Genomic DNA, 26,989 nt, shown 5'->3' with positions numbered 1-26,989 from the left:
TCCCTTTTTCTGTTCAATCAGAACACGTGTTACATCGACTTAGATTCAACTTGACAAATGCAAGCAATGTAGAGAAACAAATATGACATGTTCGGGAAGAGGTTCTAGTTTTCACGATGCTTCCGGAAATTACCGAGATCTTTCGAACGATCACTTTTGAAATAAGGTCGCTGATTGCACTACTAAATCTGATTGCCTCCAATCACGAGTCTTGAACACTCGCACCATGAAAAGGTCGCATTAGAACAGAGGTTACGAAGGAAGATGTGACCAGTAACCACTGTGGGAAGAGAATGGATATGAACATACGCGCTTATTTTTATGAGATGACATTTTGTGTTTGTTCTTTTGTTGTTCAGTATGTATCATTTTCACAGAAACATAAATATATCCATTTAAACTGGTTAAAGGCGTCACCTCAAGCTTGGAGATTCATTTTAGAGTATAGTTTTACGCCGCTTTTAGCAGTATTCCAGCAATGTCGCTGTCGGGGACACGAGAAATGGGCTTCACACATGTAAGGAATCAAACCCGAGTCTTCGGTGGGACGAGTTAACCACTAGGCCTCCAAAAGCCCTGCTTCATTCTGGAACCTCATGTGGACTTCCATCTTGTAGCTGTTTGCCTTGCTAAAATACGGAAGCGCTGAAGGGACATGAGTATGAGAATTTTTGTTAATATATATTTCGTGCGCACGAGATACTATAGTGTGCGCATGATATAATATAGCGTGCACACGATTTACGAAAGCGTGCGCACGTTATACGAAAACGTGCGCACGATATAATATAGCGTGCGCACGATATACCAAAGCGTGCGCACGATATGATAAAGCGTGCGCACGATATAATAAAGCGTGCGCACTATATAACATAGCGTGCGCACAAAATGAAAGGAGACACGTATTTTTAAATGTTAAATCGTGCGCACGAGATACTATAGCGTGCGCACGGTATAGTATAGTGTGCGCACGATTTAACAAAGCGTGCGCACGATTTAACAAAGCGTGCGCACGATATAGCATATTGTGCGCTCGATTTAGCAAATCTTGCAACACTTACATGGTTTCAAATGGCTTTGACACGACACGAGGCATCAGTATTTCGTGCGCACAATTTAGTATATCGTGCGCACGCTATAGTATCTCGTGCGCACGATATATGATTTAAAAAATCTTCTCCCGTCATATCGTGCGCACGCTATATTATAACGTGCGCACGCTTTCGTATATCGTGCGCACGCTATATTATATCGTGCGCACATTTTAGTATCTCGTGCGCACGAAATATATATTAAAAAAAATTCTCATACTCATGTCCCTTCAGCGCTTCCGTACTAAAAGCCTGGGCGGAAGGGAAAATGATGTGGTCCACTGGCTGTGAGACAGATACACAGCTTGAAGAGATGTATCTGCGAGCACACTCCTGCCTCTCCTTGGTGAGATTCTCCTCTCTCACATTTTGCAGAAAATAATGTTCCTAAATTATATTCAAAACTATAGAACAAACAAAAGCTTTTCTTTATTTGCAGCCTGAAAACTATTGGTCACCTGTGCTCGTGGGTTTGAACAAAGTGGAAGACCTGAGCCTCTTCAGACTTTACTGCATTGTCAGGTCCAAACCGCTAGGCTATTCCCCACCCAGTATTGTGGTATGTTTGTGGAATAAATGCAGTATGTCTGTTGAACTGTTGAAGCACATTTGCGGAATTAGCATTGACAAATTTGTTGCAGTAATTAACAGGCTCTGTTTGCGGACTAGTTCATATGAAAGGGACTAACATCTTGAAGCCATAAATCAGAAAAGACTTGCGTGATTGATCTGTAGCATGAATTGTAACGGTTTAATGTGAGAGACAAATTGCTTATTTCTAAAATTCCTGCTATGACATTCTTCATTGTAGGTAATATTGTAATGATGACCCATGTATTTAAAGAAACTCATTATATATCCAGTTATTATATCGGATATACAGAAGAATTGTTATATTCCAAAGAAGCAAAGTCAGTGGATGAAACCAAAGCTAAACATCCTCGTGAAACATGGAGAAGACATTTTCTTATTTAGATTTCAAATGTAGAAGAGTTGCCGAATATTCTTGATTCGATCCATCCCTTGATTTCATTCACCATGGAATTCGACCATAATGAGCAAAACTAAATATTCCATATGCAATGGCAAGAAGAGGGTGTACTATTGCTCCGGATGTGGACACAAGTTATGTACGGTTAGAAGAATTGAAGACATATCTTCAACTATAAGGATATCCACATCTTCGTAAAGCAGTAAAAATTCCAAGAGAGACACTTTTGAAAACAAAAGACAAAAATACAGAGATGGACATTCTTCCATCTGTTTGTACCTACAATCCAAATAACTGCACAGTCATGTCCTTCATAAAAGCAAATGTTCCAATGTTGTATAAAAGTGAGTTGATTTATGCCACAAGGCAGCCTAAAAGCCTAAGACAAACCCATTATCCATCTAGTGTTCACAAAATGCAAACACCGTCTGTGTAACAAATGTCACACACCTCAATGTGGATTTTGTTCGATCATAACTGAAGACTGAAGATTGCAAATTTACATTTTGTGAAGAAAAAACTATTTTACTTCCAAACTGCCGCAGGAAAAACGTTATGTGTCTTAACATGCGGGATGTGGTGAACATTACATGGAAGAAACTGGAATGCAAGTAAAGAACCGTGTCGCTGTAGGTAGACAGCATATACGAAATCCTTCGTGCGATATATAAATGTAAGCAGGCACATTTATGAATGCGGGAATGGGCAGTTTACTATATTTCCGTCTTATCAGTTGTGTAACAATGATAACCAATTACGGATGGAAAAAGAAAAAATATTAACGAGGCTGTTTAAACCGAAGTTTAATTGAAAAGTGTAGTTTTGTATCCTTCCCATTGTAGCTCAGTACGTAAGTGTGTACTGAAACTATAGAGCATATATACCTACCTATATACCTATAGTCAGTAAGACGTCAAAAACATGATGAGATCACAAACGTAACCATAATATGAGTACGATATACGTCTTCGGCTGTCGCTGTCGTAATGTCATACGATTAATGCTTACGTGTATCCTGTCACGACACCTAGTTGTTATTGTACACCAGGGACTCCTTTCACGAAGCAACCTTTGCTAAGGTTAACTTAGACGTAGGTAATCTTAGTGCAGTGTTAAAGAATGGGAGTTACTATTAAGCTTAGTTAAGGTTGCTTTGTGAAAGGAGCCTCAGAGCCAGGTTTCACAAGCTCTCGTATTGTTACAACTACAGTATAGAAGGTAGGAACGGTGTGAGGAAAGTTACGAGATCTTAGGCTTACGAGAGCTTTGTGAAAAGGAGAGAGCCGTTGACCGGCGAATGATCTTTTTGTCTTGTTGCAGATAAAGAGTTTTTGACAAAAAGATATATATGTGAAGTTATCTTTTATATGTTTAGTGCCTATACACCTAAAGAAATCACGGTTATAAGTTCTAAACAATATCCCTAAATAAACCCTTTTGATGTCATGCATCGCGCGTAGCACGTGCAAAATGAACTTAATCTCTGCATGCTTTTTGACACCTGAAGTTAACACTTGCAATAGAACAGTTGACTGTTCGCTGACTGTTGAGAAAAACACGTTCATTTCAGCCTAAACTACGCTCACATCATGAACAACTCAGACGACAGGTCAAGAGTGTAAGCTGACGGGTGCGTTGTTCAGCGTCAACAGTTTGGCGGGACTACCGTTATGATGTGGGAGGAATCATATTTCATGGCTGGATTCAACTAGCCATTTTTATTGGCAATGTTACAGGTCTGCGATAAGGGTTGAGATCATTGGACCTCACGTGCAGCCGTTCATTCATAATTTCATGCTTCATCAAGATAATATGCGTCCACATGTTAGATGATTTGGGAAAAGCGTTGGTTCTGACATCGAACAACACTCCAAAGCGTAGTTTAGTGTCGTCTCTGTGTTGCCGCTGTCAAGCCTGCTTGAACGCCAATTTGTGAACTGACTTATGACACGACATCTTTTCAAGGGCATGTCACGATACCTAGTGTCAAATCATACAGATTTCAATAATTATTATCCTGTCGACAGTAAAACAGTGATTGAAGAAAACATCATAAATCACGTTACTGTCTTTTGCATTAAAATGGCCAAACATAAACTGATGCACAGTTACCTTATTTCAGTAAAATATATTAATGTGATCACGAGCTAATTTCGCGATGTTAACTCTTGTTTCGTCAAGGCAAGCAGAGTTGGTTCCCTTCTCGAACAACTGCAAATTCCGAGATAAAGCTAGCGGGCTTATTTAGAAGAATGGATATATAATTAACACAGTAGGTGCATGTACGTTGAAACGAGAACCTTAGTTATGCGATATTTCCTCTTCTGAGAGAGGTAAGTGGTCTAGGCTACCAGTTGTGTGACTTTGTCAGATCACTGACTTTGAATCCCTGGTAGGACTTAACCCTAAAAAGTACTAGAATCTTCACTTTGCTGACAAAGTGTATTCCCAAATGCAACACGTTACAACCAGAATCTGCCATCATTGAATGTCCATTTTTAACTGTTTAAAATCTACTATTTTTCAGTGCCACATATATTTGACAAGTCTGAAGCTAGTATTATTCAGTGTCACATATGTTTAACCCATCCCATGGGTATTCTACAACTGTTCAATGTCACATGTATAAATTTAGTACTGTTCTATGACACATACATTTAATCTATCGGAATCTAGTATTGTGCAATGGAATGACAATGCTGTTTTTCTTGTCACTCTCGTGACCTGTAGTTTTTCTTGTATTGCTGGTTGACAATGTTTCCATATGCCTTATATGTCATCTGAGAGTTCCTAAACAACATCGCATCTGTTTACATCAGACTGTACAGTTATTTATGTTTTATTTAACCCTAATGGATAGATCAAATGTTTGTTTGCAAGCAGGCTCCTACCACTGGGACCGTGGGGTAGCCTAGAGGTTAAGGTGTTCTCTCGTTCTCCAAAGACCTGCGTTCGATTCCCCATTGTTAGGTCCAGAAACGATTATTCACATGAATATGCCACGTGGCTGGGATATTGCTGAGTGCGGCGTTAAACAAAATGCCTCCACTCACTCACTGCGAATTTGTTTCTGTAGCCATAACAATCTGCTGCCCAAATCCAAACAAAGTAATTTGACGAAGAAGCGAAACCTACAGATGGAGACAAACTCTTATCTGATGAAATTCCCATATTATACACTGGCAAATTGTTTCAGGTGAAAGCAATGACGAGCCTTGGCAAGTGTCTTTGCCGATTGCCAGAAAGACACGCACACCTGGTGTCAAAATATTGGATAGCGATGCATGAAAACAAGCTCATGATGAGGTCACAATCGAACGCTGCCCTGGTTACGGACTCCTTGTGAATGTGGAATGGATTTTATTGCTTCTATTCAAATATAATTATGTTCGGAATCAAATGTTTATTCTTTTTTGTTTTGACTATCTGTCATCTTCATCACATTACAAGGGTGTGATGCCTCAACGGATGAACCCTGGGTGTAACGCGGTGTGGCAAGTGCCACTGTAGAGGATCTTGAAGTCTGGCACTGAAACATATTTATTATTCATGAACATTTACCAAAACACCATAACATTCACATTTGTCCTTTCAAGATAATAACCATTGTTCATTCTGTCCCGAATCACTGTCATGTTCATGACTGAAGTATTATCATTTAAAGAGTGAGAGAGTATGGTTTTTCGCCGCTTTTAGCACTATTCCAGCAATATCACGGCTGCAGACACCAGAAATGGGCTTCACCAATTGTACCCATGTGGGTAATCGAACCCGGGTCTTCAGTGGGGCGGGCGAACGCTTTAACCTCTAGGATAAACCACCGCCTCGTTTTAACAGGGAAGAGTATTATATGTATATGTTGATATGTTTCCAATGTGTCATGATTTTTCTAAAGGCATGCGGCATAGCATTGTCATCGAGGTCGGTAAGAACACTACAGTTCGCTTTGAGACTTTTGCGTATCTTTATTCTGGCAATCCTTTGCACGAAGGTTCGAATTGTAAATCATCCCAGACTATATGCTTTGGTTTGTGAGTTCCATGCTTGGGTAAGTGGTTACTTATAACTCATACACTAGATCGTACAAAGAAACCTTGAGGTTGACATTGGCACTATTCCTAAAATAATGAGCACGACAGATGTACAATGCCTTCATTTGCAGAGACAAAATTTCAAATAGCATCTCTATAATTAGTAATAGTAGTAGTAATAGCTTATATGGCTCTAATGCTTTTCCAACTCCCTGGGAATCATACGGCCATGCTGCCTGTTAGCCATAATGAAATAAACACTCACATTGCCAGCACATCCACACGGGTACGCATTTTAAAGCTGGATGAACTGACACAATTTGGATCTAAGTATCTTGTCCCAGGATACTACGCAAATGTATCTACCTCGAGTTCCGAACCTTGGTGCCTCCACCGGGAATCGAACCCGGACCTTCGGCGTGATATGCAGACGCCTTACCACTGCACTACTGCACTCCACAATTAGGCTTAACCAAATATGTGTCATTGCACTAAATACCTAACCTTATCAATGTATCCTTTCATTGACATTCGAGATGGTATTGCGAACACTGATACAGCACTATGACGTCACAAAGCTTCATCTAGGACTCAGCTTTTAAGATCACAAAGATCCACGTTCTGTCATTCCAATCAGTTGGTGTTTGCATCTAACAAGTTGCATAAAACATACCTGGAAGTGTTGGGTTGTACTTGATTTTGTCAATATAGGAGTTGATGTGTTGGCACAATTGGCATTCGCCGATGAACGTTCCATGGTTGGTACAAACTGGCATTTGGCTGTGAGGGCACAGTGTCTGGATGGTGCCACCAAGGGGTCCTTCTATAGCGATGTCAGATGTGTTTACCGCATACTTCTCACAATCAGCCTAGAACATGGGAATATGGTCATTGTGCTTGGTTGGTTTGTTAGTATTACTGTTGTTGGTGGCCACACTCACCAATATTCCAGCTACATGGCGGCGTCTGTAAGAAATCGTGTCTGGACCAGACGATCCAGTGATCAACAGCATGAGCATGGACCTACGCAATAGGGATTATGATGTCATTGTCATCCACGTCAAAGAGCCTGACCACACGATCCCTGTGGTCGCTTTTGACGTCATGCATGGGTTGCTGAAGACCAATGCTATCCTGGATCTTCCCCAGTTATATGAATCCCTGTCATATAATGGTGATACAAGCATGTTCGAAGACTTAAGTTCCACTTACTTCCACAGGCGTGGGGCAGGTGGAGCCGTACGACACAATGGAGAGACGGGTGCCGTTCTTGATAGCATGACACTGGGCCTGATTGAAGCGACAGTTGTTGTCTATTGGGAAAGGAATACCTTTGGGTTTGTCCATGTAAAATATTTATATCCATAAAAATATTCATTTGAAATTGTCTTTTAATAGGCAGTGCTCTTTTTTTCAGTGGAAGCAGTCACTTGTATTGATTATAATATCTCTCTATTAAAGAATATTAGAATAAAATCATTGACAGCAGATGTCACATTAATGAATATTGTTTTGTGCGGCGTTAAACAAACGTCAGCTACAAATCTCTTACCGTAAACCACGCCGTCAGATGCGCAGATTGGGGACCTTTCCTCGTCACAGATTTGGTCACAAGAGGCGGTGTTATGAGCGCGGCGGATGTTGCCACAAGCTCCGCTGTGAGAGTAGCGGATGTGTGTGAGGCCCAGTTCTATGTTTCTGCAGTTAGCGTTGTGCAGATCACAAGAATTCACTGTATATCACAAATAATTAATATAGCTTACATTCCGAATTTACCAGTATCAAAGTCAAACAGAAGAATGTCATTTCATATCGCGGGCTAAGTCGAATTCTATGCTACACGACTGCCGGATGTACTGTTTTCGGTCGGTCTGTCAGCATCTTAATTTATAACTGGTCTTTAAAACATTATAGTTTTATTCAAATGGAAGTTGTTTCGTGTCAGTTATTCTGTTCTGTATCTATTGTGATAAAGAGCCTGGTTCTTGGTCAATGGCATCAGGCAGAGGAATGTCCCTTGCGTGTAGTGATACTAAGGTCATGGTAACTCACTACAGACGTTTCAGTAGTGAGTTTAGAGTAAAACCATTCTGTGTCATGAAAAGAATATGTAATAAATATTGAACGTCACACAAGTGCCTTTAGACCTTATATCCTGAACTCGAAGACGCAGAAGAGAAACAGCAAGGTCTTTGCATGTACTCCTTACACCTCTCCTTCTATAGCATCTTCTCGTTCAATACATAAGGTCTAAACGGTATGACATTCAACATATGAACTGCAGAATTAAAACTTACTGTAAGTACGTCCGTCCGACCCACACACAGGAGAGTTCGTTGACTGGCAGTTCCGGATGCAAGACGATGGAGCACCAAGTGCAACTGAAATTTAAAACAGCCAAACTATTCTTAGTCTGCGCCTAACCACGTTCCACGTGACTTGAAAAGGCGAACATATCGATGCAGGATGCTTGAAGGAATCTGTTCACTTAAATCTGTGATGTAAAAGAATAATATATGTTATCGATGCATTGCGAACTACTCGGTTTACTGGCCCACTGGAACTGTTTCGATGACTGCAACAGAAACGGGTTTTACACTTCATATTAAGACAAGACATAGAAACAGATGGATCATAAGGGGCTTTTCCAACTACCCTAACGATAGATCAGTAATGACAACCAATGAAAAACAGAAAAAGAATTCAGTTTAAGACAAAAATGTTGCAACATTTGTTTTAGTTGAGTTTTTCTATTACAGTAAATGCATAATTATAAACATAACGTTTATGCCTGGTATTCACATAGGGCAATGGGGTAGCCTAGTGAGAACGTCAGAAGCGTTCTCGATTCTGGTGACCCCAGTTTGATATTGCTGGAATATTGCAAACAGTTGCGTAACCCAACTCACACACTCAGTCATATTCACACAAACGCATAAGACATGATTTTTACAAGTTCCGAGATTGTTGTATATTAACAAAATGGTACATCAAACATTGCATAACGTACAATTTACATTTTACAATGCTGAGTATTTTTCTACGGGACTAAAAGCACGTTTTGAAAAATAGATTTTGAGGGGAAAAACAATACAGTGGCAAAAACTGCACGGCACCTATTGGGACAACAGAGAGTTTTATGTTTCAAAGTCAACTTAGCGCTGACCAGTCTATGAGTAAGACAGTTCTGCATTGAAATCACAGTATGAATGTTTCCTAAGTACAAAAAGAAACAGGTGGCGAGATTTGCAGGTGGCAAGATCCCTGTAATCCTTGAGCAACATTCGGCCTACCAACTATTCCAACTACAAAAGATCAACATATACATACCAGCGACAAGCGAGAGACAAATAAAAACCAACATGTCCAATGTCCACGGAATTTACCCTGGGAAATGATAACGGGTTTTTTTCTAATTTCAAGTACCTGTCAAGGTGACCCCTGTTTATCTAAAGCTGCTTTTATCATATGATAAAGGAAGACTTTTCTCCAGTGTGGATTATGATTGGCTGATTGGTTTTCCTAGCAAACTTGATTCGCGTACCTCTTATTCTGGTCTTGTCTGTCATATTCACTCGGAATCAAATATATCCCAGAAAGTCCAAGCAAAACTAGAAACTGTGACTGGTCGAAATTTCCACAGCTTTAGAGTAAAATGAAAAAAGGCTCAGGGCTCCTGTTCATTTTCTTTCATAAACTGTAAACGGTCAACCCCTAAGACAGAGCATCCTCACCCTTTTGCTTTCGGTACCGATTTTCAGTGACCCAGATATGCTACCCATCAAACATATAAAATATAGTGAGTGTATTAGATGAGTCTGAACTATTGATGGATATGTGCATTATTTTCACTGACATTTTGCCTGTTCACCTTCGGGGACGTTTCTGCTGATGCTCGAGACTCTTTACTTGATTTATGTGTCGTATCATCCCACACTAAAATCTTAAAGGAAAGTCTGAGTATAATGAGACATCAAGAACCTCCCATGTACACCTTAATGACCAATAATCCGTTTCCGGACTATTCCATAACTTTAATTACTCAGGCAAAAAGAGTGCACAAAGATATTTTCTTTTCGAAAACAATTTATGAGTCCCGAGACATGAACTGACCAAGGGGTATCTTCATTCAATACTTGTTCAATGGAGCATATGCTTCCCTTGGTGTATCCAAAAGAATGTACGATACTTTCTTGCATACACTTCATATTTGATGCAGAATTGCCATATACCATGAGCTAAGTGTAGCCACTGGGAGAGAATTCTTCATCGGACAGAATTAAAACTCAGATTAAAATACCATTAACGACAACTAACATATTTCACGATGACCGCATTTTCCAAACTATTATGTCATTAACATAGTCTCTCTATATGGAGAAAGTAAATAAACTCCTCATTTAGGCCATCCTTCCTCGGACGCGGCTCCACCTGTCATGGCGTTCCTGCTTACATGTGTCCTCAGGGTATACTGTAATGTGTCTCCTGACTTAACCGCCGGTAAAGTACTGATGAGCCGTCCTTGCTTTGGCACCCTTTCAAGAGGCAGTTAGTGTTGTGTTTATGTTTCTTAAAAAACGAATTGCATATTTAATATGTCTCAAAAGGTATACTTAGTCACACTTTCTCCCTGAAGACATACAATGTGCCACATGCGCGTCCTTGGAAGGTGAAAAACTGAGGTTTATGTACATTCGCAGAAGTAGATTGTAGCGACCTGTGTCTCCGCAGTGTATTGTGATACTTCCTCTGAGGTGTATAACATCATGTGTCGTGTCCTCAAATAGATATTGATGCTACATATCTTAAGTAAGTTTATATACTGCGTAATGATACAACAAACACATTTTTGCTGACATGTATATATTTAGTTGGATAACGTCGGTCTATACAATATTATAAACAACTAGTCATCCATAAACTTGCATGCTTCATTTCTGACTCACTAACTTTTAGAATGACGCCGAAACAAAATAGCGCCATTGATTGTCAAAAATAGTTATTCATGGAGTTTTCTTGGTGTATATTTCCAACTACAAACAATTATTAACATATGGGAAGTAGGGCTTGCACTGCACTTTTCACTATTACACAAAAGAATTAAAACACTTGGCCTAGAGTGTTCCAATAACAAGAGATTCCTTTCTGTAGATCAGCAGCTGATAAACCATTGTACTGACATCAAAGTTATGGTAAGAATGCAGCTGGTAATATATTTCACTACTAACGTGACAAATCTTGAAATCGTGCCTTGCACTTTTCTCAGGCTAATTAACCGAATATAATTGTGGGGAGGGTGAGGTGTGGGATAGGGGATATTTGCAAAGTGACATACTGGAAATGTCATGCAGGATCCGTGATCGATTATCGTTTATCGACCCCATGGAATAATGACCAATTTTACGGATAACAACGCCTAACATAATGTTTGTCGTTTCGAGCAGATTCGTTTTCCGTTGTCAAGCAGGAAAAATCTAATATGTCGTTATCTATACAGTTCATTATTATTAAAGGCCCCAACTTCTAAAATGCCACCCAAAGCAAGCTCTATGGTAATGTCTGTTTGACCACCCTGCAGGTATTTGCCCTCTTCTTTGGTTTATGTAGTATGGTTAACCAGTTGCCACTATCAGCGTCCATTGTTTCATCACATGTATATACACGCATATACAAACGCCGACCCATACTTGTTGTGAAATATATGACTACAGGCATGGGTTGCTGGAGACCAGATCTGGGAATTTTAACCCAACTGAAACTATACTATACAAATCGAAAAAATATATTTTCGCAGAAACAAACACAGAACAGTGGCCTCGGTTAAATGGGATACACGTGTCATAGAAACAGTCGGGCATACGAGTTTATGAAGGAGTATTAACCTGTTTCGTACACAAACGCCACCTTGGTATTTATTACGAACTATTTCCATGCGTCAGACACCGACATATTTCTTACCAAAACCCATACACATACACAAATCTATACACTGATCTAGTGTTGTCTGTGTATCATTACCGAGCCATTCTGTACCAGCCTAGATATTTCAGAGCATTGCTTATCAGAAGGCATTATCTTAAAAAGCTGTCATTAACTCACTGGCTTTTGAAACTTAACACGATCTTCTGTGTGAAGACACCTTATGTGTTTAGTCTGCCCGTGAAGATCCGGGTTAGAATTGTTTTTCAGCAGCTTACATTTGTAATAGGGGGTGACTTACAAGATCGGGTAGTCAGGCTTGGCGACACATGTTTGGTACCCAAACACATACACAAATCTATACACCGACATAGTGCTTTCTGTGCACCATTACCAGGCATAAACGTCGAGTCATTCTGTACCAACCTAGATATTTCAGAGCAGTGCTTATCAGAAGGCAAGGGCTAAGATCATGGCCATTTGACTGTATGAGGTACGGGACAATTGCATTTATCAGGGTCATGTGACTAATTGCTTGATATGTTGTACTGATTTCAACAAACAAACAAAACACATCGTAGAGAACATTTCAAAGTGTGATAGCCAATACCCGCATGATCACCCCCAAATTCTATGTTATATCCACTTGAAAATCAAGTGTAACTAGACTAGATAGGTGGCATTCGTGGTGAAAAGTCAATTCTAGGACCACCCAGGTCATTATTTACACTGTTCTGGTCCATTTATTTATCAATTTGTTTATTAATGACTACAGATAACCCATGTCGCTTCAACCTGGCTAGGTGTAATGCAGCCAAGAATGGCAGTGGCACCATGCAGTACTTTGTGTCGTACAACGATTCCTGCCCTGTGGTAAGTGCTGACTTACCACACAATGTGAACATACAAAAAAAGTTCTAGCTATTCGACGGCGGGTTGTATATAATAAAGAAGACTGGCAAATATTAGTCATCGGAGTATGATTACACAAAACCAGTATTCCATGTAATCAATAATAGGTTGTAGATTAAGGGTTGCCGCGTTTGGCATCGTCTGCAGTGTCCTAACTTCTCTTTAAGAAGAAGCTACAGATGGTTTAATTTTTCCGATGTATGATGGCTTGCACCATTAATATCATCCTCTGCACCCCTATTTGATGACGTTAACCTGACTTGTCGTTTGTGCCATTTTACCCCCGGGATCGTGCATATGTAGAGTAGCTCAGGACAAGTTGAAAACTCTATAAGACAACAGTTCACATATGATTGAATGCAATACTCTTGAATACAGCACACTCATACTGGTATATAAGCTTTTTGAATGGGGCATTTATAACTGTCGCAGTATGTATTTATAGGTAGACATCGCTAAAACGTTTATCAGACGTGAAGTATTCATATGAACGCTGGTCCCGGAATACGTTCATGGTCAAGACGGTTAAAAATTCGAATAGTTAGTAACATTCACATTTTAATCGCAAACAATAACGAATAACTTATTCGAACAAATTTTCACATTCTCTCCATGTTGATACGTGTACACAAGTGTTTATTATACCCAACCGACGTTCCTACACAGACCTATAGTGTTTATCGGGATCGGGATCCAATGTCGTGGAGACCAGTTATGGCCATTTGACCATGTTAGACATTTTTACAAAGGAACAAAGATTCAAATTATATCATCATATACTTTCCTGACACTACAACTTGTAGGATAGCCAATCCCTGTCTAAACACCTTGGGAAAAAACATGTGTCTGTTATCTATACGCACATATACATCTCAACGTATGACAGGGATAATTAGACATACCATGCTATTTACACGCACACTGATCATATTAAGAAAACAATTTTGTGTAGCATAGATTTTTATATATCTCAGTTACGAAGTGACGGAGTGCAAAATACAATCATTAACATCAGTTCACCCAGGAAACAGCCATGCTGGGCCTATTGTGTCTGTCATTTGTAGTTGGTATGTATGTTTAATCCACAGTGTTCAAATATATGGGATGTGATTTGTTTTCCAAGCGTTGACGTTGGTGTACCGGAGTGAAAATTCACACGATAAATATAATGCAAGACAATTAACACAAAACTTAGTTTCATTGAATTCCAAAGGTATTTCTTTGGATCAACATAGCGAAATTATATTAATCTAGATTGACTGAACTCAGCTTTACATATATAACTTACTTTTCACAGTTACATATGAGGGTGTTTATGGATAGAGCTAATGTAGAATGTTTCACTTCGCATAACCGCTTTCAAGACATGCGACTTAACAGAGTTCGACTTAACAGACGAACAAGTTTCTTTGCATCATAAGTAACTTAAAACACCGAGTTTTCAGTGTTTTCTTTGTTTGATTTGTATGATTAGGCGATTGTACATAACTGGATTATTTCACACACACGAGGACATCCTGTCAGACAGGATCTGTCACCAAATGCCTTGATTTTTCATGGCATAATGATGACCATATTTTGATCACAAGGACTGAGTGATGGTTGGCAATCAAGCCGGAGACAACTAAAGTGTAACCTAGTAATAACATACCACAAACAAACTGTTTAAAACCAATACCGTATTTACACAAATATAACGTAAAATATGACACATTAGTACATGTGTGTGTGTGTGGTCTGAGATGTACACAGGTGCCAGGTCTTGGAGAGACTTCAATACCAGCACAACTATCACATGATCTCAACACAACGGGATACTGAATCTTGAACCATTGACTGGTTCCCTGTCTTGGCATTAGATGTACATGGTAACGTGTAGACTATAAATGATTCCACAAAATCTGGCTATGGGTCAATTAGAGGAATGGTATAGGATAAACACAATAGGTCTCAGTACTGAATCTTGAGATGTCTGTAGCCTGAATTAATAGGACACGATTGAGGTCCCTCCACCACTAAATGATATGCTATACATAATTCCGACAATTATAAACCAGTATTGGCATACTTGCGCAGTTTTGACAATTTACTCGACATAGACTCGTTATTGTAAAACCGGAAGTGCAATGTGTATGACCTTTTGTGCGTGCGAGCGTGAGTGCGTGTGTGCGTGCATGTGTGCATGCATGCGTGCGTGCGTGCGTGTATACGTGAACAACCACCTACAGCCAATGCTAATGTCATCCAGGTTGCTGGCTGAACATTGTTAAAGATAATGGTTTAGCATCCACAACTGTTTCACAGAAGATATCTGCTTGTATGAGATCAAACGTTATTACTCGCCCGTGGAAGATACCGCAGTGTGATATATTTACGTCAATTTTACACTAGCGTAATACCGCTAGACGTATGACGTCATAATTATTCACAGTTTTGACGTCATAACGCCAGTGCGGCTGTCGCGTACTGGACTTGCATACCTTTGTTTGGACTTGGACACGCGTAGCTTGCTTGACTCGCAGAAAGCTGAGAGTCATCACACTCTAGACAGTTTCTATCAGTTTTTGTTGGAGAGTAATTTTCGTGAAATACCATTTTTAGTAAACTCGTGAACGATACCAAATCTTTGAGTCGTTTAATGAGAATGGCATAACGGAAGGTCGTTTGGCATACTCTATATATCTCCTAGGAGGTTTTGTACAATGCCATGACAGAGCTGTGACGTCATGAACTATGACGTCGCAAGCTGTGACATCTCTGCACGGCAAGTGTAGTTTCAGTACCGCGTTCAATTATGTAGTTGTTTTGATTGAAAACTAAAGAAGAGTGAGTTTCAGGAGAAACAGAATGTCATCGTCTGATATCAAATATATCAAGTAGTCCCACTGATAAAGGTAAAAATATCCTCCCCAAGCCAGGGATATTTGTAACTTTATCAATTAGTACGCTGCTTTGAGTAATACTCAAGAAATATCATGGTGGGGACGCCAGAGATGAACTTCACACATTCTACCCATATAGGGAATCGAACGAGGATGAATTAACCACTAGGCTACCACAACACCCCTGGTAAACAACCTCTTCCGGCTTTTGTCACACTTGATCACTGGAATATTGCGAAACGTTTCGATAAACCAAATTTACTCACTCATTCATTCACGCACCATGATACCATAATTACCTCATCAAATCCATTATACCATCACCGTCTGTCTAAGTAACCTTGACATGTTTCAGTCACTGCCTATCCGCCATTTTTCTGTCAGGATAACTGTGCATCTGACTACAGTCCAGTATGTGGATCCGATGGTGTCACATACAGTAAGTTACCACATCAGAGAAATGCCATGTGACATTGCGTGTATTCCCTCAAAATTCAGCTGGTAACATCAGTGTCCTTGAATGTGAACCTTTCCCAGTGCATCTTCACGAGGCTGTCGAGAATAGCTGCAACTTTGATGATGAGGCGGTATTCAGCATTCATTCACTCACTCACTCACTCATGGACACGAGCAGTGCACAGCACACTTCTCCAATATGACATTCATAATAATACTCACCGTTTCAAACTTGCATCACAAATTCCATATAGTAGTATAGGGGATGGGGGTTCTGAACCGTAGAGCAAAATCGCCTGAAACAACTGAAGAAATGTGACTGTTGCACTATAAGCTGTGAATGAGTTCTTAAATGGAAACAACTATCTTAGTCTCGCATTTAAGAAATTATATTTGCATGTCTTTTTTTAAAGAGAAAAATCTCTCAGGTCTTAAAAGCTCAGAATGGTTTTCTTTTCGTGGATTCAAAATGTCTTTGCTATGGATTATATGAAGACTGGTTTGACTCGCATTTAATAAATTATACCTGCATCTTCATTACACATTTATCAGATGAGTAAGCAATACTGCCTCTTGACTAATGTCCTGTTCGTGGTTTGTCTCAGGCAATGTGTTTAAGTTACCCAGTGGTTTGCTATATCTCCCAGTGTGTTATAACCTGTTTGCGGTTTGTTACCAATAATGCCTTTATGTTATCCAGTGGTTGGCTGTAACTCCTAACGCTGTATGACCTGTTCGCGGTTTGTTTGTTACAGACAATGCTTTTATGTCACCCAACAGTTTGCTGTATCACCCAACGTGTTATGACCTGTTCGTGGTTTGTTAAAGACAATACTTTTATGTTACCCAGTGGTTGGTTATATCTCCCAACGTGTAATGACCTGTTCACAGTTTGTTGCAGACAATGCTTTTATGTTACCCATTGGTTTGCTATATCTCCCAATGTGTTATGACTTCTTCGTGGTTTGTTACCGACAATGCTTTTATGTTACCCAGTGATTGGTTATATCTCCCAACGTGTTATGATCTGTTCGCGGTTTGTTATAGGCAATGCATGTAAGCTGCAACTGGCTGCTTGCCAAAACATGCGGCTAGGACTGGTTTCAGTCCGCGAGATATCCAGTGGCCCATGCACCCATGTGATGGGCGGTCAGTCCAGCTGCGACCAGATCTGTGACGAGCAGGAAGTGAGATCCCCGATTTGTGCTTCCAACGGCATCGTGTACGGTGAGTATTTTAAAGGTCACATGCAACGTAAAACACAACTTGCAGATTCTGTTACCTTTTGATACACACTTACCGAAACAAATCATCAAAAGTGCCATTTCAAACTATATAGTTGAATAAAACGAGATGAAAAAAGTCCGCAAAATCGGAGTTCAAAGTCAGTGTGGTAGTTAAAAGGCTCTCCTGACATATTTCATTTTACATATGGGTGAAATGTGTGACGATTGAATCCAGTGACTTTTATCTTGAGCTCTGTTGTCTGTCAATGTGTCGCCATATTGTTCGAAAGCCTGAAAAAGAGTTATTCCTCTGCAAACTTGTACACAAACAAATCACTCTCACCACTACCCATCCACCCCAAATATATGATGTGTGTGTGTGTGTGTGTGTGTGTGTGTGTGTGTGTGTGTGTGTGTGTGTGTGTGTGTGTGTGTGTGTGTGTGTGTGTGTGTGTGTGTGTGTGTGTGTGTGTGTGTGTGTGTGTGCACGCATACGTCTCTGAAAAATAGTTCCTAGCGCATGTGCAAAAAAAACTGAACACTTTTTTATTTTGAAGTTGTTCATGTTAGTAAATTCCTTTTAGGCGGAAACGGTTCGCTCACACGCTTACTATTTATACCCCTTAACGCAGCATATTGGTTGTGTAGAAGTACGTCCATGTTCCATAATGATAACCGGGTGCGAGTATATCGTCGCAAGGGAGAAAGACTGCGTCCAGTAAGTCCTTCCTTTTGGAGGAGACGGGCCGGTGGTGTGGGGAGGAATTTGTGGAAATCAACGTACACTACTGGTGGTAATACGTGGAAACGTGAACACTCAGAGATTCAGAGATGGCATTCTTCAGCTCTTGGCAATACCATTCCTTCGCAAGCAGCGACACGGAGTACTTCTGCAGCACGACAGCGCCAGGCTCCACACAGTGTGAATTGTCCCGAACTTCTTGAGAGCCCAGAATATCCAGGTTCTTCTATGGTCAGCACGCTCACCCAACTTAAACCTCATAGACCACTTGTGTGATCACCTGAATCGCCAGAACTTGCAGGTGCTCTCAGGTACGAGTGAAATAGGAGACGGCGAGTCTGGTTGTATATTGCTGCTACAGGTGGTCACACTCGTTACTAAGGTTGTGTCAGCGTGACCAGAGACTTGAAATGACTGAGACATTCCATGACTGTCTCTTGTTGTATCTGTGAAGTGTGCTATTCCTACCCCTCTGTCCATTACATGACAGGTGCTCTCCCTCTTTGATGACTTTCTAATAGACACTGTTGGTGCATTGTCCCAAATGTTTTGCTGTGATCTTATCGATCACTAATAAGAGTGTTCACTTTCATTTGTCCACTAGTTTATATACGCCCATGGCTTTATATTTTAAACATCTGACTTTGCAGTTTTGCCATAAAAGATCAAAGCCATCACAGCTGACGTGTTTATTAAACCCAAGGTCACTAACATATCTTTTATAACGCTACTGTGTCCTTTAGGTCTCTCAAAAAAGTGGAATGACGTTACACCTCAGACGCAGCATGTGATACGTCACCAAAATGTCCAGTTCCAAGTCATTGTTTTCGACAGTAGTAGTTAGAGAGTTTGTAGTATCGGCATTTCTTTACCTATCCATCTCCACAGATAACCAATGTCGCTTCAACCTGGCTAGGTGTGATGCTGCTCAAAATGGCAGCACCCTGTACATTGTGTCATACAACGATTCCTGCCCTGTCCCCATAGAGGTGAGTGCAGCAAAAAATACGTTATCGTGTTGGCATGTTAAGATAAGGATGCACATTTTATACACCATAAGGATAACCATCTGAATCAACCGTGAACAGGCTTGCCATTCGTTATATTTATCCATGTATCGAGGGGGAAAAATAAGGGATCACATGAAAGCACAAGTGTTCCCTTATTTTTTTCCAGTTTCTTTGTCATAAGCCGTGCGATATAAAGCTAGTTAAGAAACCTGGAATAAAATAAAGCAACTTTTGCCCTTCAATATAATACCTTATTTCCCTGTTCAGTATATTTAAAGGTCACATGCAACGTAAAACAGATTGCAGATTCTGATACCTTTCGGTATGCACCGGAACAAATCATTAAAAATGTCAAATCAACCAATAAAGTTGGAAAAACAGCGATGGAAAAACCCGCAAAATCGGAGTTTAAACGATTCACCAAGTTTCCCCCAGCGCTGGGGGGAAAAGTGGTTTCAACAATTGTGCTGCGCTGCGCCCATAACGCATGCGCAGTGAACAGGTTCGCGGAGCTTGAAACAATATGAATGTCTGAAGTATGAGGTCATGAGCATAGTCTAATCTTGGTTGTGTACACAAACATGTGAATAATCTACTCGTTACATAAAAAAAAACTTGTTGATTGTGGTAAGCAGCCTCTGTCACATAGAAAGCTCACCATGTCTGCATTGGAAGCTAGCTACACTCAGTCTGTGTGTTAAGTCTGTCTAAAGTAATAGCCTCTGGAAATGGGTGTTACATGTCAAAGGAGCGACTATCTTGCTTCAGTATAAATCACTGTCACCTAATGGTCTTCATCTCCTTTCCCTAGCAGATGTTGCATGTCCTGACATCATTGAACAGGATCATGCATCTTTAACAATGGAAGTTTATTGACACCTATATGTCTGCCTGCCCGTCTGCTAAAGACCATCTGTAATACACAGCTTCAATCATTGAACGCACATCAGGCTATACGCAATAAACAAAATAAATTGATTTATGATTCGTGCACCTGAGTCCCGTCTCTACCACATTATGTAATTAGGCAGGTGGGATACTTGAACACGTGACATGTTTTTATGTCTGTGGGTTGCTAACAAACTACAGTCATTTTTCTCGGATGACTGGATCTGACGAAAACTGGTGCAAACTCTTGTCAGTTTCAAGTTCTGCTTTGTACTTGGACGAATGACACTTTCCAGCCACGCAGTAGTTCACCATCTCTATTGAGATGATTTTTGATTGGATCGAACGCAAATTCAGAGAACACGTATTTATAAAACCCAACATCTCTATATACATTTTTTATGGATAACAACTTCTTCTGGTGCATATGATTTTTTACAACGGTATATGAATCCATACTGAAACGACTCATCAAGTACAATAAAAGATGTTTTTATCCATAAAGAATTTTACATTCTTGTGACTCGCTATACTTCTAAAATGCCCATCAAACAGACCATCTTTCGGTACACAAAATGAGCTCTCAGCGTATCAGCAAATGTACCAGCCAATCGGAAGCCGTCGTTACACTTGAGTGCAGACCCACCCGCTCTAACTGGGTTCGGTCTCCCGAGGGCTTTGTTTCGAGGGCAGTAAGTCAAAGTACAAAATATTGCACTTTTGAATCAATCGCGATTGTACGCTTATAATTTTGTTTATTTGTTGTTGGTTTTTTTTTTACAAACAGCGATGTATATTATATGTCATGAATAAGTGATAAATGTGTTTTAATTATGTTAGCTTATCTGGTTGCATGTGACCTTTAAAGCCACACTCAGAAAAACTCCATCTATCCAGAGGTAGGTTGTAGATAATCAAAACGACTAGACAATCTAGTGACTGACATGAGCAAATATCACAATAACCTGGGTATACTCCAACAGTAGGTTGCAGATAATCAAAACGATTAGACAAACATCCCAGCCATCGATCTAATGTCCCAATCCTCTAACAAACCAGTGGTTAATGCAACGAACACGGAAGAAATGTGTCTTTTCGGGACCGACCATCAACATATTTCATCCACGGTTTTGTTGCATTGAACAAACGACATCGTGGAACGTTGAATACATCGTAGAGGATGAAAGTTCAGCACTTGATATACGTATGTCTCTGAAATGCAATATTTGCAGGTTATTTGTATCTAATAGTATATCATATATTAATAATTACAACTCCTAAGCTGACTGGATGTTCGTATATCTCTTAGTGAAAATCCACTGTAGTACGTGCAAAGGCATAAACACAAACATATATGAGACAGCATATTAGCAACATCCGATTGGACAGTGAAATTAGGGAAATTTGAGACACGTAAACTATATCTTTTCAAATGTTTTGGTAATTAATTTATAAAGGCTGTTGCTTAAATCTGAGACTCTGTATGTCCAGAGTAGAATTGTCCAGGGTCTTCCACGAGCCATTCTTGTCATAAGACGCGACAATGAGGATCGTGAGGTTAGATTTGTTTAATTGCATGTTTTTGGATCCCGGCTGCGCAGACTGACGCTCAAAATGTCAGTCACTGGACTGGCTGATCCGGCTCTACTTACCGACCACTTTTGTATAGCTGAAATATAGCTGAGAGCGGCGTAGTGACAAATTCAAAATAATTAATGCTGCAATAATCCAGCTAAACGACAGCGAATGTATCGAATGAACTACGTGAACCAGAGAATGGTGCAGCGATCGGAATAGATAACACATTGACTGAGATGATTCCTGTAACCTGTATTAATTGCCGGGGTATTTGTTCCGGACTCGCTTAACCTCCTGTGACGTCAATATTTCAGCCTGACTGTGAGAAGTATTCTTACAATACCACGGACCTGGCTCTGGAAGGCCCAGTTGGTAGCGACATAACCACTCTGTGTCCCTCCGACTACCATCCCGTCTGCACCACCGACGGCAACTTCTCCAACGAATGCCAATATTGCATACACATCAACAGGATTTTGTCCAGTCCGAATTTCAATGGTACGGAGACGGTATAGATAATAATTAAATCAGGCTTGATCGACAGTCTACCTAAGAAACAAGTCAGGGTCACCTTTCACAAAGCACTTAGGTGATCGTTAGTCACTAAGGTAACCTTAGTGCAGTTAATGAATGGGAGTTAAGGTTAACATTAGTAAAGGTTGTCTCCAGAAAGGAGGCCCAGGTTAGTTTATTGTTGAACTGTTTGAGCGGCCTTCTAGAAGTTGTAGGCAATGTTATTCATTGTTCATTGTTTGATGACCAAATTGTGTTGATGACCTTTGGCCTCTCGATCCCACTCTCGCTCGCAAGCACACATGCAATGTTCATTGTAGAATATTAGCACGATACGAAGCTTATTTTCCACAGCAACTCCTATTTGTGTTTATGGAAAGTACCCATTTGGGGATAAACTGGTGTTTCAAATCTGCGACCGAGTGAAAAAATTGATATGCATAATAAAATTATTTATAAGTGACAAGTCCACTCCTACGTATTTCATAAATCCAATACTATTATACATATGTCCCTTATTAGACTCTTACTCAATCTATAGGTGTACTCAAAAAGTCTCAGAAGAAATGCATTGTCTTTATCTTCCACAGCTGCTAACCACAAGATCATTCACAATGGACGCTGCCAGAGCTACTACCAAGGAAGTCCATTTGGTAAATGATCCAGCCAAACATGAACTCCCAACTTGAAATAAACCATTGATACATCAGAGATCTGTTACATAAAAACAGAGAATAGCCACTTAAGATATTTCGTGTTTTGTAATAATTTTTCCAGTTCGGTCATATTCACATGCATTTGAACGACAAACAATGCTGCAGCCAGCACCATTCCTGCTGTAGGGTAGCCGTTTGTAAATAATCAAGTCTGGACCAGACAACATCTAATAGCTTTATATATATTAATACATACATCTTGACCACAGACCCTATCTCCAGAGGACGTTTTATTTTAGTCAACATATTCCTGTATAAGCCACAGTAACAACCAACAAGGCATGTACCAACACAAAACAAACAGGTTTCATATGACATAGTGGTTACAATGACATTCACTGCAACCAAAACCAACCATAGACAATGTCACACATCACACAGATACTACACAATTTGACATGTACACACTTAGGGATTCCCCAAGATTGTTTTCTCTCTGATTAATGTCTACAGCTTATGATTCCTTGTTTTATGATACTGGTATTCCAAATGGTAGCATAAATTTTCTGTAGGCCAAAGAGAACCTGTCTGAGTCGGGGGAAAGAAACTTTCAAGATTTTCCACAAGGCCACAGGACCAGTGAGAGGACAATAACTAGTGGACCTGTCTGTACTTCAATGGTTCACAGCAAACTTGTCATTTCATGGTGCTGATGAATTTTAACTAGCCAGGGACCACAGGACCAGCAAAATGTTTGCAAATCAGTAAGTTCTGCATTCTACTTTAGATGTAATGGTCATGGAAATCTATGCATTATGAAAACATAAGCTTTTAGACTGAAAGTAAATAATCACTTCACTTGGGAGAGTGCATGCATGTGGCATATTTACCTATTAAGGCATTTCTTTGTAATAAAACACCACTTTTATCTCCATACAATTTCATAACAGCATGTTTATTTTCAAAGCAATTAAATGCACAACTGTCAGAAATATGTACAAAGTCCTTATTCTTATAAAGAGCAAAGGGTAATTTCACAATGTTAATAAACAGGACCGAGTAAGTGATCTTATCTTAAACCAGAGTCAGAAATGTCACACTAATATCACATTGGTCTTTAACCCTGGACTGGAACCCGTGTTTGATACACATAGCATGAGTGAGTGAGTGAGGTGGGTTTTACGCTGCTCTCAGCAATATTCCATCACAGCACAAGACACTAGAAGTGGGCTAACATATTGTACCCGAGAGGGGAATCAAACCCAGTCCATCTTCATGACAATTAAACAATTCAACTGCTACCACCCCTATCCATAAACATAGCATGAACATCATACAGGTGTGATGACACACAATCAGGTCAAGCACTGTATCCAATCTATTCCCAGCTGGTTTACTTTTACAAAAGGTGTGAAGAAAGAAAGTCAATAGGAACAACCTCAAACATTTCGTTCTTACTAAAGTCACATAAACCATATACAGTGCTCTGAGTAAAAATAAAGTATGATTCTTCCACATATATATCTGAAATAAAAGTCTTTACAGGCTTCAAAATCAAGTACACATGTCATGGGGCTCAGCCTGAACCATGATAGTGAATATAGATTCAGAGGTCCCTGGATTCAACTACCACAGCAACAAGCAACAAGGAATCCCTATATTACTAGTGCTGCTTCTGAAAATCACCCTGTACACAACCCATCATTCGTCCTTTATCACACAGATCTCTCTTCATCTCTATGTACATGGTTAAGCTCAATCTTTATCCCCTAGCTTCTCCTCCAGTTTTCTCAGTTCACTATTGGCCATTTCATCAACTTCGTCTTCAACCTGAAAGCATACAGTAAATGACTGATTTTAGGTTTGCATTGCTTTTAGCAACATTCCAGCAATATCATGACAAGGAACACCAGAACTGAGTTTACATATTGTACTCATGTGGGAACACTTTAACCACTGGGCTACCCCACCACCCAGGAAAACACAGAGTATGTGACAGAATGACATCCTACAATGATGTCCTTACACAATCTTTTCACACCACTTGGTTTCCTGAATTTTAAAGAAAAACCAAAGAGTCACTTGTGGAAATTCGTACAGAAACTTCTGGAAAGAATAAAGATTTAATTTACTCCAAAAATACATTAAGTTAGGACTTCATTCAAGGACTGCTTCTAACTTATGTTCAGGACAAAGTTTAGTTAGTAATCCATGAATGAACATGTCAACCTTGTCAACCTGTGATTTGAAATATATGTATTGTTACAGACATTTTTGGCACCACTGCTCCAAGTTACTTCTCCGATATTTAGCAATAATCAATGAGCAGTTAACTAACGACTATCAACCTCTTAATTCTATGCCAATTTATAGTAATTTATAGGCTGAAACATGCATGGTAATAAGGAAGGTGTAGTTGCAGATCCAACTACATGTATTTCCCTTCTCTGTCGACAGTTCATAATAAACCAAACTATGGTAACATTCGTGAAGGCGGAAACAGCTAGCTTTACAAACTATGTGCACAAACGACACATCAGTGGCCATCAGGTCAGGTGGTCTAGAGAGAACATGAAAGTTTGTACATCTTACACTAACAGTCTATACATGATCAACTGACCTGCTCCACTGACTGTACTTCAGGGATGTAGAACTGCAGCATGTTCTGCACGCCATTCTTCAGGGTGACGACCGAACTGGGACAACTGGTACAGGAACCCTGCATCTTCAGCTTTACAACACCACTATTGAGATGATTTTTGACTGGATCGAACGCAAATTCAGAGAACACGTATTTATAAAACCCTACATCTCTATATACATTTTTATGGATAACAACTTCTTCTGGTGCATATGATTTTTTACAACGATATATGAATCCATACTGAAACGACTCATCAAGTACAATAAAAGATGTTTTTATCCATAAAAAATTTTACATTCTTGTGACTGGCTATACTTCTAAAATGCCCATCAAACAGACCATCTTTCGGTACACAAAATGAGCTCTCAGCGTATCAGCAAATGTACCAGCCAATCGGAAGCCGTCGTTACACTTGAGTGCAGACCCACCCGCTCAAACTGGGTTCGGTCTCCCGAGGGCTTTGTTTCGAGGGCAGTAAGTCAAAGTACAAAATATTGCACTTTTGAATCAATCGCGATTGTACGCTTATAATTTTGTTTATTTGTTGTTGGGGGTTTTTTTTTACAAACAGCGATGTATATTATATGTCATGAATAAGTGATAAATGTGGTTTAATTGTGTTAGCTTATCTGGTTGCATGTGACCTTTAAAGCCACACTCAGAAAAACTCCATCTATCCAGAGGTAGGTTGTAGATAATCAAAACGACTAGACAATCTAGTGATTGACATGAGCAAATATCACAATAACCTGGGTATACTCCAACAGTAGGTTGCAGATAATCAAAACGATTAGACAGTCTTGTGGCTGATACGGGCAAACATCCCAGCCATCGATCTAATGTCCCAATCCTCTAACAAACCAGTGGTTAATGCAACGAACACGGAAGAAATGTGTCTTTTCGGGACCGACCATCAACATATTTCATCCACGGTTTTGTTGCATTGAACAAACGACATCGTGGAACGTTGAATACATCGTAGAGGATGAAAGTTCAGCACTTGATATACGTATGTCTCTGAAATGCAATATTTGCAGGTTATTTGTATCTAATAGTATATCATATATTAATAATTACAACTCCTAAGCTGACTGGATGTTCGTATATCTCTTAGTGAAAATCCACTGTAGTACGTGCAAAGGCATAAACACAAACATATATGAGAAAGCATATTAGCAACATCTGATTGGACAGTGAAATTAGGGAAATTTGAGACACGTAAACTATATCTTTTCAAATGTTTTGGTAATTAATTTATAAAGGCTGTTGCTTAAATCTGAGACTCTGTATGTCCAGAGTAGAATTGTCCAGGGTCTTCCACGAGCCATTCTTGTCATAAGACGCGACAATGAGGATCGTGAGGTTAGATTTGTTTAATTGCATGTTTTTGGATCCCGGCTGCGCAGACTGACGCTCAAAATGTCAGTCACTGGATTGGCTGATCCGGTTC

The 26,989-nt window shown here is 39.8% G+C and overlaps 2 protein-coding genes across 2 annotated transcripts; one reads left to right on the top strand and one right to left on the bottom strand.

Annotated features, from left to right (window-relative positions):
- Positions 1 to 5,473: 5,473 nt before the first annotated feature.
- Positions 5,474 to 9,508, bottom strand: LOC137284695 (ovoinhibitor-like). The gene is made up of 6 exons (XM_067816607.1): positions 9,444 to 9,508; positions 8,411 to 8,494; positions 7,666 to 7,845; positions 7,326 to 7,426; positions 6,787 to 6,982; positions 5,474 to 5,611 (listed from the first exon to the last, which is right to left on the bottom strand). The coding sequence occupies exons 1-6, from the start codon at positions 9,475 to 9,477 to the stop codon at positions 5,544 to 5,546; spliced, it is 663 nt and encodes a 220-aa protein (XP_067672708.1). The 5' UTR covers positions 9,478 to 9,508; the 3' UTR covers positions 5,474 to 5,543.
- Positions 9,509 to 13,937: 4,429 nt separating this feature from the next.
- On the top strand, positions 13,938 to 22,989 carry LOC137284689 (uncharacterized). The gene is made up of 6 exons (XM_067816602.1): positions 13,938 to 14,011; positions 16,182 to 16,265; positions 17,330 to 17,509; positions 19,139 to 19,239; positions 22,041 to 22,224; positions 22,830 to 22,989. The coding sequence occupies exons 1-6, from the start codon at positions 13,978 to 13,980 to the stop codon at positions 22,898 to 22,900; spliced, it is 654 nt and encodes a 217-aa protein (XP_067672703.1). The 5' UTR covers positions 13,938 to 13,977; the 3' UTR covers positions 22,901 to 22,989.
- Positions 22,990 to 26,989: the final 4,000 nt, after the last annotated feature.

The sequence above is a fragment of the Haliotis asinina genome, chromosome 5, assembly GCF_037392515.1.
Source record: "Haliotis asinina isolate JCU_RB_2024 chromosome 5, JCU_Hal_asi_v2, whole genome shotgun sequence".
NCBI lineage: Eukaryota > Metazoa > Mollusca > Gastropoda > Lepetellida > Haliotidae > Haliotis > Haliotis asinina.
Note: the sequence above shows the minus strand (reverse complement) of the source record. Positions and strands in the feature narration are given on the sequence as shown.